At 41.6% G+C, this 14,955-nt stretch overlaps 1 protein-coding gene across 2 annotated transcripts in view; it reads left to right on the forward strand.

Moving 5' to 3' along the window:
• FNBP1L (formin binding protein 1 like) overlaps positions 1–14,955 on the forward strand; it is a 103,403-nt gene that overhangs the window by 40,312 nt on the left and 48,136 nt on the right. For both annotated transcript variants that reach the window (XM_069967703.1, XM_069967702.1), the window contains exon 2: positions 13,384–13,499. In XM_069967703.1, the coding sequence (XP_069823804.1) occupies positions 13,384–13,499 (116 nt within the window). The remainder of the gene's footprint in view (positions 1–13,383; positions 13,500–14,955) is intronic.

Consider the following 14,955-nt stretch of genomic DNA (forward strand, 5'->3'; position numbering starts at 1 on the left):
CAAATGAGTTGAGTCAGAAACCCTAAAGGTGCACTCTGGCAAATAAAAATTGTTTCCAAATCAACTGGTTTCATAAAAAACTAATTGTTAAATTAATTCTATTTAAATCGCTTAAGTATTCCAGTACTTATTAGCTATTGGATGTCCTGCAGGAAGTGGTGTATTCTCTCCAGTGTGACACAGTGCTCTCTGCTGCCACCTCTGTCCATGTCAGGAACTGTCCAGAGCAGCAGCAAATCCCCATAGAAAACCTCTCCTTCTCTGGACAGTTCCTGACATGGACAGAGGTGGCAGCTGATAAGTATTGGAAGACTGGAGGTTTTGTAATAAAAGTAACTTACAAATTTATATAACTTGACAGATGTGACACGTTTTTGAGTTGAGGTTCATACTTAAGAATTTAATTTAAAAAGTATATTTAGATTTTTTTTTTATCTGCCCATATTATCTAGATATGATCACTCTTGGTGATAACATGATTCCGTAAAGATGTTTATACCCCCTTGATAACTGTGAGCTGATAACTACACCTCCCATCCTCCACAGCCCTGTATGGTAAAGCGTTAAACTTGCAAGAAACCTTTTGTGTACGGGTGACTGACTTTTAGAGCCCAAAATGTTTGTGGGATATCCTGTATAGAAGGAGTTACTTGATGAAACCTTCATTACGTAATAAGATAAAATAAACTCCATAAATTGATCTGGCGTTGGCTTATTCCGTTTTTACAATGTCTTTCCCAAAGGGACATTGAGCCTAGTAATCCTTTCCAGAAGAGGGGGAACAGTCATCTGGTTTGAGTTAGTAACATGTCACATTAGCATTGCATTGGAATGTTCTGGTAACAGAAATCTTAAGTGTTTCTCTGTAGGAAAGTTGTGTCATAGGAATTGTATCTATCGAGGGTGGATGGGCCGAGTCCTGCAGGCAATGCAGACATTAGATTAAAAGTTAAAGGGGTACTCTGGCGGGGGGCTTTTTTCCGATCTGGCTGGGATGGAGGTGGCTTAGGGCAATGACGTTCCACTCACTTCCTAGATTCCAGCGGCGGGTCCCGTATCATGGCGCTGCGGTCCCCACTGCCTGGCTGCTTCCTGGTCTCTGACGCAGGCTTGAGACTTGACATTTTAAGTCCGCTCAGCCAGTCAGCGACTGAGGTGGGATCTCACCTACGTCACTGACTGGCTGAGCGAACTTGAAACATCATGACTCAAGCCTGCATCAGAGACCAGGAAGCGTCCGGGTAGCAGGGACCGGAGCGCCGCGATACGAGACCCGCCACTGGAACCAGGGAGGTAAGTGGACGTCGCTGCCTTCAGCCACCTCCTCCCCAAACAGATTAACCCCCCCCCCCGCCGCGCCGGAGTACCCCTTTAAGTGTCACACAGATTATACTGAGCAAAATGTAGAGACAATACAATTTACATAGGCTTTTTCTCCTTTCCAGCAAAAATGCATAATGTGCTGTTCACTTCCTATTCAGTCTTCTCGTTCAGCCACCTACTGTTTCGTTTCCTAAGCTTTTGCTAATTTTGACCTAGGTCCCTTTTAGCATATGGCTAGCTTAATTAAAGCTAAGATTTTCCCCAAAACTACTATTTAGTATATGCAGTATAAATCGCACTCCTCTTGGCCTCTCCATAGGTTTTGTCTAGGTAAAATCAAGACTATTGGCAAAAGCTATTGAGGGTATATGGGCACTAAACAATACTAAGCAGTGGGCCTACTCACAATACAGATTTGGACTATGCCATGCAGTATATATAATTAGGTGTGCATTTCCCAGGGAAAATACATAGTGCTTGAAAAGAGCACGCCTTTATCAGTGACTTCCCAAGCACCCCTTTGAGAGAAACTTTAACCCTTCCCTTTAAGAGCAACTTTGGTGCTGAGTTTGGTACCAGCACTTTAAGAGCGACTTTGATACTTGACCTTTAACAGTGACATCCACAGTGACCTGCGTGGATTTTATCAGGCATTAAGCGAAGGACCTGCAAGTTTCTATAGGCTGCTACTTGCATGTAAACTTAGATTGGCTGGTTAGTGCTCTGCTGTGAGATATTTGAATTTCTGAATATTCATCCGTTTATTTCTATGACGGAATGTTTGGTATTTAAATGTAAATTTCTAAAAAAAATAAAAATCCTATAGAATCCAAAAATACATAGCACACCTGTCACAGCTGTGGGCTTCGAAATGCAGTGTAAACTGAATCTGTACGTAAAGTGGTTCAGGCTGTATTACCTGCAGAAACTATGGAGCTTTTTCAAGTATTATAATGATGCAGAAAATGATGTGATTAGACATTGAGGGCAGGTATTTTATGCTGTAGCAGGCATGTCTACCCATTCAGGTCCTGGAAAGGTGACCTCTCTATCAAACATTCCCAGCTCACTAAGGACCCAGACAATGTCAGGACATATACAGGAAATGGTCACGTCCCAGGCTATAAATATTCAGCATGGATGTCATGGATTTGGAACGTAAGCGCACGAATCCATTTGAGAAATTGCTGCATCGCTGGGACTTTTTTGCATCATTTATTGACCTGTGTGACAAGGAAAATAAATAAGATTTATTATAGTGTTGACCTTTTGAAATGATAATGTGTGGAGTATTATATATATACACGTTAGGAACGTGATCGCGAAGGGCTGAGAGTACATAGTGGGTGATGTAGTTCTGGTCCAGTTTTGAGAAGTGCCTCAGCCCCTACATAAACATTGTGCTCCATCCCGGAAGTTTTACAAGAGACCAGGATGGGAAAAGTTCTAAAGGAGAGAACAGATGGTCTTTGCTTTCAGCCTTTAGTCCAAGACCTCTCTAAAAGAGAGAGCATTTCGTCTGCGGATACTGATTCACAAGGGTTTGGTTTAATAAGTTACAATTGTGATTATGACGTGTGTGAACAAATCATGAGGCTTTTTGCTCCATGTTGGCCTGTGGAAGAAAGTTATACTGTTGGCAATTAGGTGCGTGCACAGGGGTAGTCCTGGATATTCAGTTGCTGCCACCTTTGCCCACCTGCTACTGATTGACAGCCTTTTGTCTATACTTGCACATATACGGGGTAAGGTGAATGGATGGGGGGGGGGGGGGTTCTCTGTGACTCATTTATGCTTCCCTTTCACTTTAAGACGTTGGTATGGAATTTATAAGGAATTTCCCTTAAAGGACAACTCCCGCGGGACCCCCCCCCCCCCCCCCCCCCCCCCCCCCAAAAAAAAAAACCCCACAGACACCATACTCACCATCCCTCCGGTGACGATCGCCACTCCATTCGCCCGCCGTCCGCCTCACCGTCACAGTCGTCCAGCGATGTCTCTGATTTCCGGGTCCTGGGGATGGAAAAGGCTGCCAGTGCGCTTGCGCACCGGCAGCCTTTTCATTGGCTGGAGCGCATCACATGGCTTCCAGCAACCTCAGCCAATCAGGGCTGACGAAGCTGGAAGCCATGTGATGCGCTCCAGCCAATGAAAAGGCTGCTGGTGCGCATGTGCACCAGCAGCCTTTTCCGTCCCATTCACTCTCTATGAAGACGCCGAGGAGGAAGAAGACCCGGACCGCCCCCCGGCTCTGATGTCGTCGTCACCAGATGCCGCCCGGGAGAAGAGGACCGTGACGATCGTAATAGGTAATGTATATATTCTTTAACTTCCGGGCGGGGGGGGTCGGGGGTCCGAAAGTGGAGGAAGGGGGCCAGACCGGGTATTTAACCACATTACAAAGTTATATAACTTTGTAATGTGTGTTAAATAAGCTAAAAAAAATTTTCGTGGGAGTTGTCCTTTAAGGCCCTATTACACGGAACTATTATCGGCCATATTTGGCCGATATCTGACGTTACGGCCGATAATCGCTCCGTGTAATAGAAGACAACGATCAGCCGACATGAACGATGTCGGCTGATTGTTGCAGTTGTTTATCTTTCAACACGTTGAAAGACAAACGACTCGTACTGCAGCTTTCTTTCTATTTCTTTCTATTCTCTACTGATTTTTAGTTTATCAAGACAGAGGGTATAGATAGAAGTGATTATAGACGCAGGATTAAGTAAGGGCCCTTACTTAAACAATAGTCGTTCTGTGTAATTGCAGGCAACAATCAAAAAATTGTCTGTATGTTGCTAATCGTTAATTTAGATCTGAACCTAAAATCATTGTCAATCGGTCTCTGTAATTCCACATTTGTTCGCTGTAGTTCCACATTTTTTTTACTAGTCGTTCAGTGTAATTGCACATTGTTCATTGTTTTGCTGGCATCAGATGGAGTAACCGATCATAGTAACGATTGCGATAACGATCATATTAACTAACGACTATCATTCTGTGTAATATGGTGAACGATTTCAGGTTAACAATAAACAACCTCGCTTGCGATCATTTACAGTTAGTCGTTAATCTTTTAAAATTTCTCTGTTATAGGACCCTAATGGTGCGTTTACACAGGCAGATTTATCTGTCAGAGTTTTGAAGCCAAAGCCAGGAACAGACCATGAACAGGGAATGGGTCATAAAGGAAAGACTGAGATTTTTCCCTTTTTTAAATCAATTCTGGGGTTTGGCTTCCAAAATCTGTCAGATAAATCTGCCTGTGTAAATGCACCATAAGTAACATTACGATTGGCCAATTATCTAATGTGTATGTGGTTTCCTGACTCTCCTCCAACCGCAGATGTTAGGACCCAATTAAACGGAGCAATAATCTGCCCGTCAGGACGATGCGGGAGGTTATCACTCTATCAATAAAGACAACAATCAGCCAAACAATAAAATGATCATCGGCTCTTCTTTGTGTTCCAAACTCATCTCCCATGTGATAGGCCGCTCTCTTTAGATAAATGTAGTATTCAGGCATATCTTTGTGCTGAATATTATGTACAATCTGGCTTCATGTCTGTAACCTGGGCTAAGAAAAAAATCTGCTCATGAGAAATTCAGACCCAGGGAAGGCTATTTCAAGGCTTTCCCTCTCTTTACTCAGCATATTTGAGGTGGATTTGCATGTTTACATTCTAATCTTACTCCTTGTGCCAAAACTAGCCCACTCCTTGGGGCCCGAGCAGAAGCGTGAACGGCCTGTATGGAACATAATACTCCATGTTCTACTATGTAGGCACGGTGGGTACAAAGATATTTTCCCCTAAAAGTGAGTCACAGGTTGAGAAATACTGCTATACATGGTGGCCCGCAAATTGTGTAATAGGCCCATGTGGATGCAATAATGTGACTTTTATACCCAGTTTTAACCCGTATATGTGTGTATATAGTTAGTGGGGACCTATAACTTGCCTTTTAATGTTTGCCCAGGTCTGTTTAGTGGAGACAATGTGATTGTAACACTTTCCTCACGCAAAAAAACTTGGATAGAAGAATCAGGCAAACATGACATGTCTAGATTGCCCTTTTTTTTTTTTTTTTTGCGTTGTTTCTTTTGGTTAATATTACCTTGTACTACATGAATAGCATTCTGCAGTCTAAGACTCTTGGCGCACGTTTTGGCAGCTCGTTTTCCAGGATGCAAAACCTATGTCCGAGAGGTTCCTGGACTCGCCACTATAAATGATTGATTATATTTTTTTTAAAAAAGTCATCTGATCCATGGGTTAAGAAAGCAGCAGCTCCTTCATAAAGGATATACATTACACTGTGCTGCATGGTCTCGCTCTCACAGGCTGCAGCATTGTTCCCATTTTTGTAGACAAAGGGATGAAATTGAATACCCAGTGCTGAACTGAACAGCCCCTGAAGTATATATGTGTGTGTGTGTGTGTGTATATATATAATCCAAGGCACCACTGTGTGTGTGTGTGTATATATATATATATATATTATAAATATATATATTATATATATAATGTGTGTATGTATATATTCTAGTGAAATACTAGATGATATTGTATAACGCTCTGCATAGCCCCTTTAGCAATGTAAGAGGCACAGCCTTGGGTGCTGCAATAGTTCTGGGCTCCCAATCCAAATGACTATATAATATGGTGTCTCTCTCACACAGAGCCGAGCCGACCAGATGTGCTCTGCTTTATATTTGATGCTATGGAAAAGGAAATGAGATGCAACCACTAGGACCTTTCACAGCAGCTTCTTGTGCCTTTGCCATTGCCAAGCATAACTTGTGATTAATGCTCCGTATTGAACCTTGTATTAATATTGCATAAGTCCCTTAATTACAGTGAAACATACAAGGGCAGTAAAGTGTATTCATTGTTTTACAAGTCGGTAAATAACATGCTCTTTGTTTGATAAATCGCTCTGTGAAAGCTTCCGGTCATCTGGACTAAGTGCGTTTTCTCATTATCATGAGTTGCATTCATTAAGCTATGGTTGATTGTCCTTATACATGAGGTTTGGTCTGTGACGTCTCTTTAAGAGGTACTCCCAAGAAAACGTTTTTCTTTTAAATCAACTTGTGTCATAAAGTTTTATATAGATTTATATTTTAGTTCTATTTAAAAAATCTCCAGTCTTTCAGTGCTTATCATCTGCTGCATGTCCTGCAGGAAGTGTTGTATTCTCTCTAGTCTGACACAGTGCTCTCTGCTGCCACCTCTGTCCATGTCAGGAATTGTCCAGAGCAGGAACAAATTCCCATAGAAAACCTTTCCTGCTCTGGACAGTTCCTGACATGGATAGAGGTGGCAGCAGAGAGTGCTGTGTCAGACTAGAAAGAATACACCACTTCCTGCAGGGCATACAACAGCTGATAAATACTGGAAGACTGGATATTTTTAAATAAAAGTAAATTACAAATCTGTTTGACACCAGTTGATTTGAAAGAATTTTTTTCACCACTTTAAGACAAACTTTTTTGTTTTTCCTTACTGACACTTATCAGACTCCTTTAAAAAATGAAGCGCTTATCTAAGTAAATTCCCCCCAAAATTGTGGCTACAATTGTATAGAAATTAGGTGATTATAAGTTCTTTTCCACCTAGCATAAATCCTATATATTATTTAATTTAAATTTTTTTTTTCAGTTTCCTTTTTTTTTGTTATTGTGGCTCTATATGCCTGTATAAGGGCTGAAATATTGCAAGGTTGCTAATTCACCCAATTTCCAGTTCTACTATATGGTAGTTATAAAAATAGTGACACGTGAGTTGGTCTAGGCTGCTCTGTGCACACTACAGATCAGTCACATGTCAAGACTTTTTATAAGTTGTAATTAAACCAAACCTAGCCTGTCCTATGATTGGAGCTTTAATAAAGTTGAGTTGTTAAAAAAAAGCCATAAACATTTGGGATCCTTCACCCACTCTTCCAGATATCGTGTGAGTCTTTACTTTATGTGAATCGTTTACCTTGTGAGATTTTGTGTACATATTCTTTTGTATTGTTGCACATGTGTTTTTTTTTTTTTTTTTTTAGTGTTACTGTCATTTTAAAAAACTTTTGACTTATTTGATCCTGTCTCCTGCAATGAGACTAACTGAGCTCCATTCCATGGCGTGAAGTGTGAGACTGCTTGCTTCTCCCTGCTATTTCTAGAGATCCTTGGAGATTTTGACATTGAGAATACCTCTGATCAAAGCTTTTGACTTTTTTTTTTTTTTTTTTTTTTTTTTATTATAGGAACACTGTAATAACTTTTTAATAATGGTCAAGCAAAGTTTTGAATCCTGAAAAACCTGCCATAATGATTGTGGTTAGTCCTAGGAACCGATTAAGAGGACACATTTTCCTGCTCATACATTGCACAGAGCCCATGCATTTCAGGAGCTGCTGTGCAGTTTGCCATCCCGACCGTGGGTGCTCTGAGATAAGATCCCCCAGATCACAGATGATCACTCCGGGTCTGTGCAGTAGGGGATCCTTCTGACAAAAAAACTGTGTCCAAGCAAGAGTTTTAAAATTCCTGACAATAATGTTTTATCAGGGAAGTTAACCTCCGGTTACTTGTGATTGTACTTTTAGTGGCTTGTATAGTAATTTTTTTTTATTGAAAATATATAGTCGGTGTTTTCTATTTTAATCGTCTGATTAGTAACATCTTGGTGACTCTCAAACAGGAACACGTGCTGTCAGCTGCGATGGTGAGAAGTTGAAGTGTTTCTCCATATCATGCAATAAGTTTTTTTTTTTTTGTCTACACTTGGCTAGACAATGAATGAGTAAGCCAACGTAAGGCCTGTGTGACTAGTGGACTGTGTCTTATTGCTATGACGAATCCTTTATAAGGAATAAAGTTACTTTATTGTGCAAAATAATTTGGCCAAATTAATTACTAGAATTCCAGGATAGGGTTCTCATGATTGTCACTTGCTCGTCCCTAGTAGGAGCATTGCAGGTCACAGTAACCCTTTATTATGCCATGACCAAAATATTCTGAAGCGCTAGATTTAGAACATTTCTAATAAAGTAATCCTGTAAATAATGGAATCAGGATGGCCTCCTATAAACATTAGATGACTTGTTTGGCCGAAAACTATTCCTCCAGACTCTGCCATACGCATTCATATTCCTCCTGACCCTGCCATAAACAATTATATTCCTCCTGACCCTGCCATTCGCATTCATATTCCTCCAGACCCTGCCATACGCATGCATATTCCTCCCGACCCTGCCATACACATTTATATTCCTCCCGACCCTGCCATACGCATTTATATTCCTCCCGACCCTGCCATACGCATTTATATTCCTCCTGACCCTGCCATACGCATGCATATTCCTCCCGACCCTGCCATACACATTTATATTCCTCCCGACCCTGCCATACGCATGCATATTCCTCCAGACCCTGCCATACACATTTGTGTTCCTCCCGACCCTGCCATACACATGCATATTCCTCCCGACCCTGCCATACACATGCATATTCCTCCCGACCCTGCCATACGCATGCATATTCCTCCCGACCCTGCCATACGCATGCATATTCCTCCCGACCCTGCCATACACATTTATATTCCTCCCGACCCTGCCATACGCATGCATATTCCTCCCGACCCTGCCATACGCATGCATATTCCTCCAGACCCTACAATATGCACTCATATTCCTCCCGACCTTGCTGTACACATGGTCAATCATTAACATTTCTCATCAGCTTTTTTTTTTTTTTTTGGTTTTCTGGAATCTTTACCCTGTGAATGATAAAATGAGATTTAGCGACAATGGTCATGATGATAATAAATACATGAATGTCTAAAGCCATTTATATAGTACATGTATTGGGAAGGCATATACTGTATACTTGTGTGTAAAGATGAGCTGTGGTTCACCTGAACTCTCTGCATTTGATTACCGGTGGCTGAAGAAGTGTTCCAGGATTCCTGAGGGCAGCATCCAACTTCTTCAGCCACTGGTAATCAAATGCAGAGCCTGCTCTATTTTCGCTCATCTCTAGTTGTGAATATAAATATTTGATGTAAAACTCCCATCTCTAATGAAAGTTTATAGATTTTTAGAAAGTGTTGGAGATTTTTATCCTCTTTTCCTTTTAGTAAACAGTAAAAGGCGACTCTTGTAGTTAAGTAGCGGATTTCTTAAGGGCTCAGGGTAATTAAACCTGTATAACACTGTTCTCAGTTCCGCTAATGCTCCTGGCCTTTTTTCTCCCCTTTGTTGGCCGTGTCCCTGAATGCCCCCTGTGTCCACGCTGGTCAGCTCGGCCCGTTTGCAGCTTCTGTTGCCTGGTGATTCCTCTTGCTGGTCAAATCCACTGCTAATTTGTTTCTTCTCCATCAGTGTAGGCTTTGTGTTAGACTGCTCTGGGGTTTATTCCGTTGAATTCCATTTCTGCTGGATAATAAACTTGGCAAACTGCTAAAAATGATTTCTGCTGTTGGTGAGGATGAGATGCCACGTGTCATTTATTTATTTTATTTTTTGCATTTTACATTTTATGATTTTGTATGCACATTATTAACATGTCCCAATATCCATCTCCTCCTACAGTGTAAGGCTGTGTTCAGGTCACGTTCAAATTATACTCCAGAGGGAGTTCCAGGTGCATACGGCAGCCATGGCCACATGCACCCATTGAGCCAGCATATAGAATAGGAGGGTCTTTTTGACACTGAAGCCACTTTGGAAAAATTCTGCAGGAAACTGTAAGACCTTTTTATTACATGCAGTCTGACCATGGTGGTGGTGGGATTAAGTAAAAGATGAGCACAAATGGAAGTGAAAATGCCTGCAGGATAAAATTGTGCAGGGATTGTTTTTGTATTAGACCTAGCTAGTCGCTAAAAACACAGTGGTAAGACATTTTTATTCCTTTTTTCCTTTTCTTACATATGTATGCTCTGCTGAGCATTTGTTTGTTCTTTGTTTGGATAGGGGGAATAAGCAGTTTGGATAGGGGGAATAAGCAGTTATCAAAGTTTCTGCCCCATTTACCTTCTAGATTTTTCTTTTAACCTCTTTCTGACTCTTCTGTCATTTCTATCTTTTCAGACTCTTCTTGTCCCCTACCTTCAGACTCTTCTGTTGTCTCCTCCCTTCAGACTCTTTTGTTGTTTCCTCCCTTCAGACTCTTTTGTTGTCTCCTCCCTTTAGACTCTTCTGTTGTCTCCTCCTTTCAGACTCTTCTGTTTTCTCCTCTCTTCAGACTCTTCTGTTGTCCTATCCCTTCATGCTCACTCAGACTGTTCTGCCCTTTGCATTCCAGACTCTTCCACCAGTGGCCTCTCCCCCTTGTCCTTCATTTCTGTTGCACCATCTTCTGGGAGGCATAAAACAGTCAGCTGATCCTGCTGAACTTAGGGGGTTTGGCCGACCTTGCTTTTATGTTCGAGGGTTATATATATGAAGACCTGAAGCAAATGATCAATGTATTATTATTATACTAGGGTATTTTTCTGCCAGATACATTAAGCGTTATCAACATGAAGGTTTCCAAGCAATTAATCTTATTAGATTAGGTAGTGACGGACGACTTTGTAGACTTTACAGAAAGACACAAGGAAACTGCTTTTCGCTAACCTTTCTTAAAAGGATCGTAGTTAACCTTCGCCTCTACATTACAGAGAAGTCCCGTACACGACCTGCTTTGAAATGCAAATGTTGACGTTGGAAACCTTGGAGTGTGACCTCATTTCCTTGTATAATTGAGTGGATTAATGAGCCGGTTCACAAGTTCAGCCTCTTGTTCTATATTATACGGCTTCGTAGCAATCATTGGCTGAAGTGTCATAAATGACGCATGGCTCCGCACTACCTTTCCTGTGTGGAGTTTGATCAGTGTCTTCTGCATCAGGATCAATATCCATTTTGTTTGCTTTAGCCCATTTGCCCGGGTTATGTGACTTTCAGAGACAAATCGATGGTGTTCTTCATCACTTTGGTTGTGCTGGAGTCCTTTGTCCTGTGGAGATTTGTTTCGTGTCAAAGGAATATTAAGTGTAGAAGGGTTTTTGTTCCCTTGTTGTTTTATAAAACATGTATTAACCCCTTAACGACATAGGGCGTATATTTACGCCCTGATGCCGTTAAGGACTTTCAGAGCGGGGCCGCGCGGCGACCCCGCTCTGAACCGTGGCGGTCCCGGGTGCCGCTTGTAGCCTGGGACCACCGGTATTAGCGGGCACATTCCGATCGCCGTGCCCGCTAATACAGTAATCAGATGCAGCTGTCATCCCTGGATTACCGAACGCAGCGTCATCCCTGGTGTCTAGTGGGGAGATCGCTCCTCCGGGATGTTATCCCGGTGGAGCGATCTCCGTAACTGAAGCCGGCCGGGGACCGCTCCAAGATGGCGCCGTCCCCGGATCGGCACTCGTTTACTTCCGGCTGCAGCAGCCGGAAGTAAACGAGTGCCTATCTCATGGATCTCTGCATATCTATGCTGCAGAGATCTCTATGAGAGATCAGTGCACTTATACTAGAAGTCCCCCAGGGGGGCTTCTAGTATAAGTGTAAAAGTAAAAAAAAAAGTATTGTTATTAGTAAAAAACCCCCTCCCCTAATAAAAGTCTGAATCACCCCCCTTTTCCCAGGTAATAAATAAAAGTAAATAAACAAACATGTTTGCTATCGCCGCGTGCGTAATCGCCCGAACTATTAATCACGTTCCTGATCTCGCACTGTAAACGGCGTCAGCGCAAAAAAATCCCAAAGTGCAAAATTGCGCATTTTTGGTCGCATCAAATCCAGAAAAATTGTAATAAAAAGCGATCAAAAAGTCGTATATGTGCAATCAAGGTACCGATAGAAAGATCACATCATGGCGCAAAAAATGACACCTCACTCAGCCCCATAGACCAAAGGATAAAAGTGCTATAAGCCTGGGAACGGAGCGGTTTTAAGTGACGTATATTTGTTGACAATGGTTTGAATTTTTTACAGACCATCAGATACAATATAAGTTATGCATGTTATATATCGTTTTAATCGAAACGACTTGAGGAACATATATAACAAGTCAGTTTTACCCCAGGGCGAATGGCGCAAAACACATTTCCCCCAAATAAACAAAATGCGTTTTTTTTTTTTCTATTTCACCACACATTTATTTTTTTTCTGGATTCGCAGTGTACTTTATGCAAAAATTCAGCCTGTAATTGCAAAGTACAATTAGTGCCGCAAAAAATAAGGGATCATGCGGGTTTCTAGGTGGAAAAATGCAAGTGCTATGGCCTTTTAAGCACAAGAAGAAAAAAACGAAAACGCAAAAATCGAAATTGGCTCTTAGGGGTTAAAGATCATTGGGTGTGATCCTACATTGAGTCCTTGTCACTATAGGTGACCATACACCTTTAATAGCAGTTTGCCAGCAGCTATTCGCCCTCATTTGCTCATGCATGTTTGGGTAGGCTGAGTGTGCATGTGCTTTTAGTGGGAAGAGGAGGGAAAGCTGCTACTGGATGCCTCTGGCAATGGCTTATCTCTTCTCTTCATCCTACTCAGTCCTTCTCTTTGCCAACATCATCATCATCTATCAGACAAGAGTTGGGAGACCCTCAAACACATTAGACAATCCAATTAAAAAACTTTTACTTTGGTAAAATGTTACTTTTTCTACTCTGTTCCTCCTCTTCTAGTGATGTCACATAAGATACATAGCGGCACAATGTATATGCCAATCATTTACAGACTTGATTTTTCCATTGAGCGTGCACCACTCTGTATTTCTTAAAACAATGGGTTTCTGAGAGAATCTCCATATTTAACTAAACAAAATGATGATACAAAAGTCCGGTTACATAAGCTTTGGTTTTAATGCCCCAGGTAGTGTGGTGTAGAGCGCAGTAGGTGCTCTGCCATAGTGTTTATGATCTAATGTGAAAGCGACAGCGATCTAGAAATCTGTAGTTTTTAATATGATCAGCAATATCGTTATACTTCTCCATCGACACAATGAAGACAACGTTATAATATATGTGATTGTGCATCTCACTTAATGCTTGTTCCTTTATGTTACAGGATCAGTTCGATAACTTAGAGAAACACACACAGTGGGGATTAGACTTCCTGGACAAGTATGCAAAGTTTGTCAAAGAAAGATTAGAAATCGAGCAGAACTATGCAAAACAGCTTAGGTAAGTGTCTTCTCTCACTGGTTATAGTCATTCACAGGAGTTTTCTATCACTTACCAATCATGCTGTGCTAGATTGATGTAACCCTCGTTCTATGTGTAATAAGGTTCATAAGGTGTGGATACATGTAGAAGCACTAATGTCTTGTCTGATGTCATGTCCGTCAGTGTGATTGTTCTGGGGATTTACTGCAGGTTTTATTCTGCTCCAATAGTAATATTTTTTTATATATAAAACATCCCTTGTTCCAAAAGCATTTACAAAATATGAAAACTTCAGACTTTTTTTGCTTAAAAAAAAAGCAGACCAAAATGTCAGCACACGGACGCAGTGTAAGTTTGCATGTGCTGTAAGTGCAGTGGATTACACTTGCAGATTTGCATAGGTAAAAGCAATACAGGTTACAGTACAAAACACATGGATGAGGTTTTACACAGTTCATTCAATGATGTGGAAATTTTCCACATGGAATTAACCTGTGGTGCAGATTTTATCAGCCATATGGCAGTATAAATTTCTACTGCTGATGCACCATGCAGTAGGATCGTGTATTATAGCTGTTGGTGTGAAGGGGTCTTTATGTGTGTGCGGGGCTGCTTCAATGTGATCATCACTGCACACATTAATGTGCCAGGAGCTGCGGGTAATGACTGGTAGCCTCGATCACACAGCTGTCTACCATTAACACTTAAAACAATGCGATCTTTAGTGATCATGGCGTTTAGGGCAGTCAGTGATGGCAGAAGTACCTGTCACTAACTGATTGGGGCTGCGGGGGTCCCACTCTCTTTCCCTGACAGGGTTATAATACTTACCTCTGTTCTGTCGGATCAGTGATCTTCTCAGGCAGACTCTGAGTGCAGATAATACTGATCAGTGCTATAAAATATATAATTGCATATATATGTCCCCCAGGAGGACTTAGGGTGTGTGCACACTACAGAATCCGCGCAGATCATTTCCAGCGGATTCTGTGTGCGCTCCCAATTGAAATTCCATCCGTCCCATATGCTCCATTTTATGCTCAGACAGATTCCGCTGTCCGCCCAACGAATTGTCATGACAGAAGTTATCTGCACAGATTCTGTAGTGTGCACGTACCTGTAGTGTGCAAGTCCTCCTGGGGGATGTATATATTGTGCAGAATTATCTGATCTATTCAAGTACAACAGTATTGATCTCACATAGTAACCAGTGTAAATGAAAGGGGGGGGGGGGAATAAAGAGCGATCAAAATTTTCTTTTACACCAATATACCACCGATAAAAAGTATAGATCATGGGTCAAATATGACGCCCCAGCCAGCCCTATAGGTGGAAAAAATAAATATGTTATAGCTCTTAGAAGGCATGGAAGAGAACACTGCTTCAATGTGACCTGGAAATCCGTGCATGAACGATGTTTGGTCATAAAGGGGTTAGTATGGATTTTACCCAACCCCCTTTTAATGTAATTGAG

Source organism: Dendropsophus ebraccatus, chromosome 4 (genome assembly GCF_027789765.1).
Source record: "Dendropsophus ebraccatus isolate aDenEbr1 chromosome 4, aDenEbr1.pat, whole genome shotgun sequence".
Taxonomy (NCBI): Eukaryota; Metazoa; Chordata; class Amphibia; order Anura; family Hylidae; genus Dendropsophus; species Dendropsophus ebraccatus.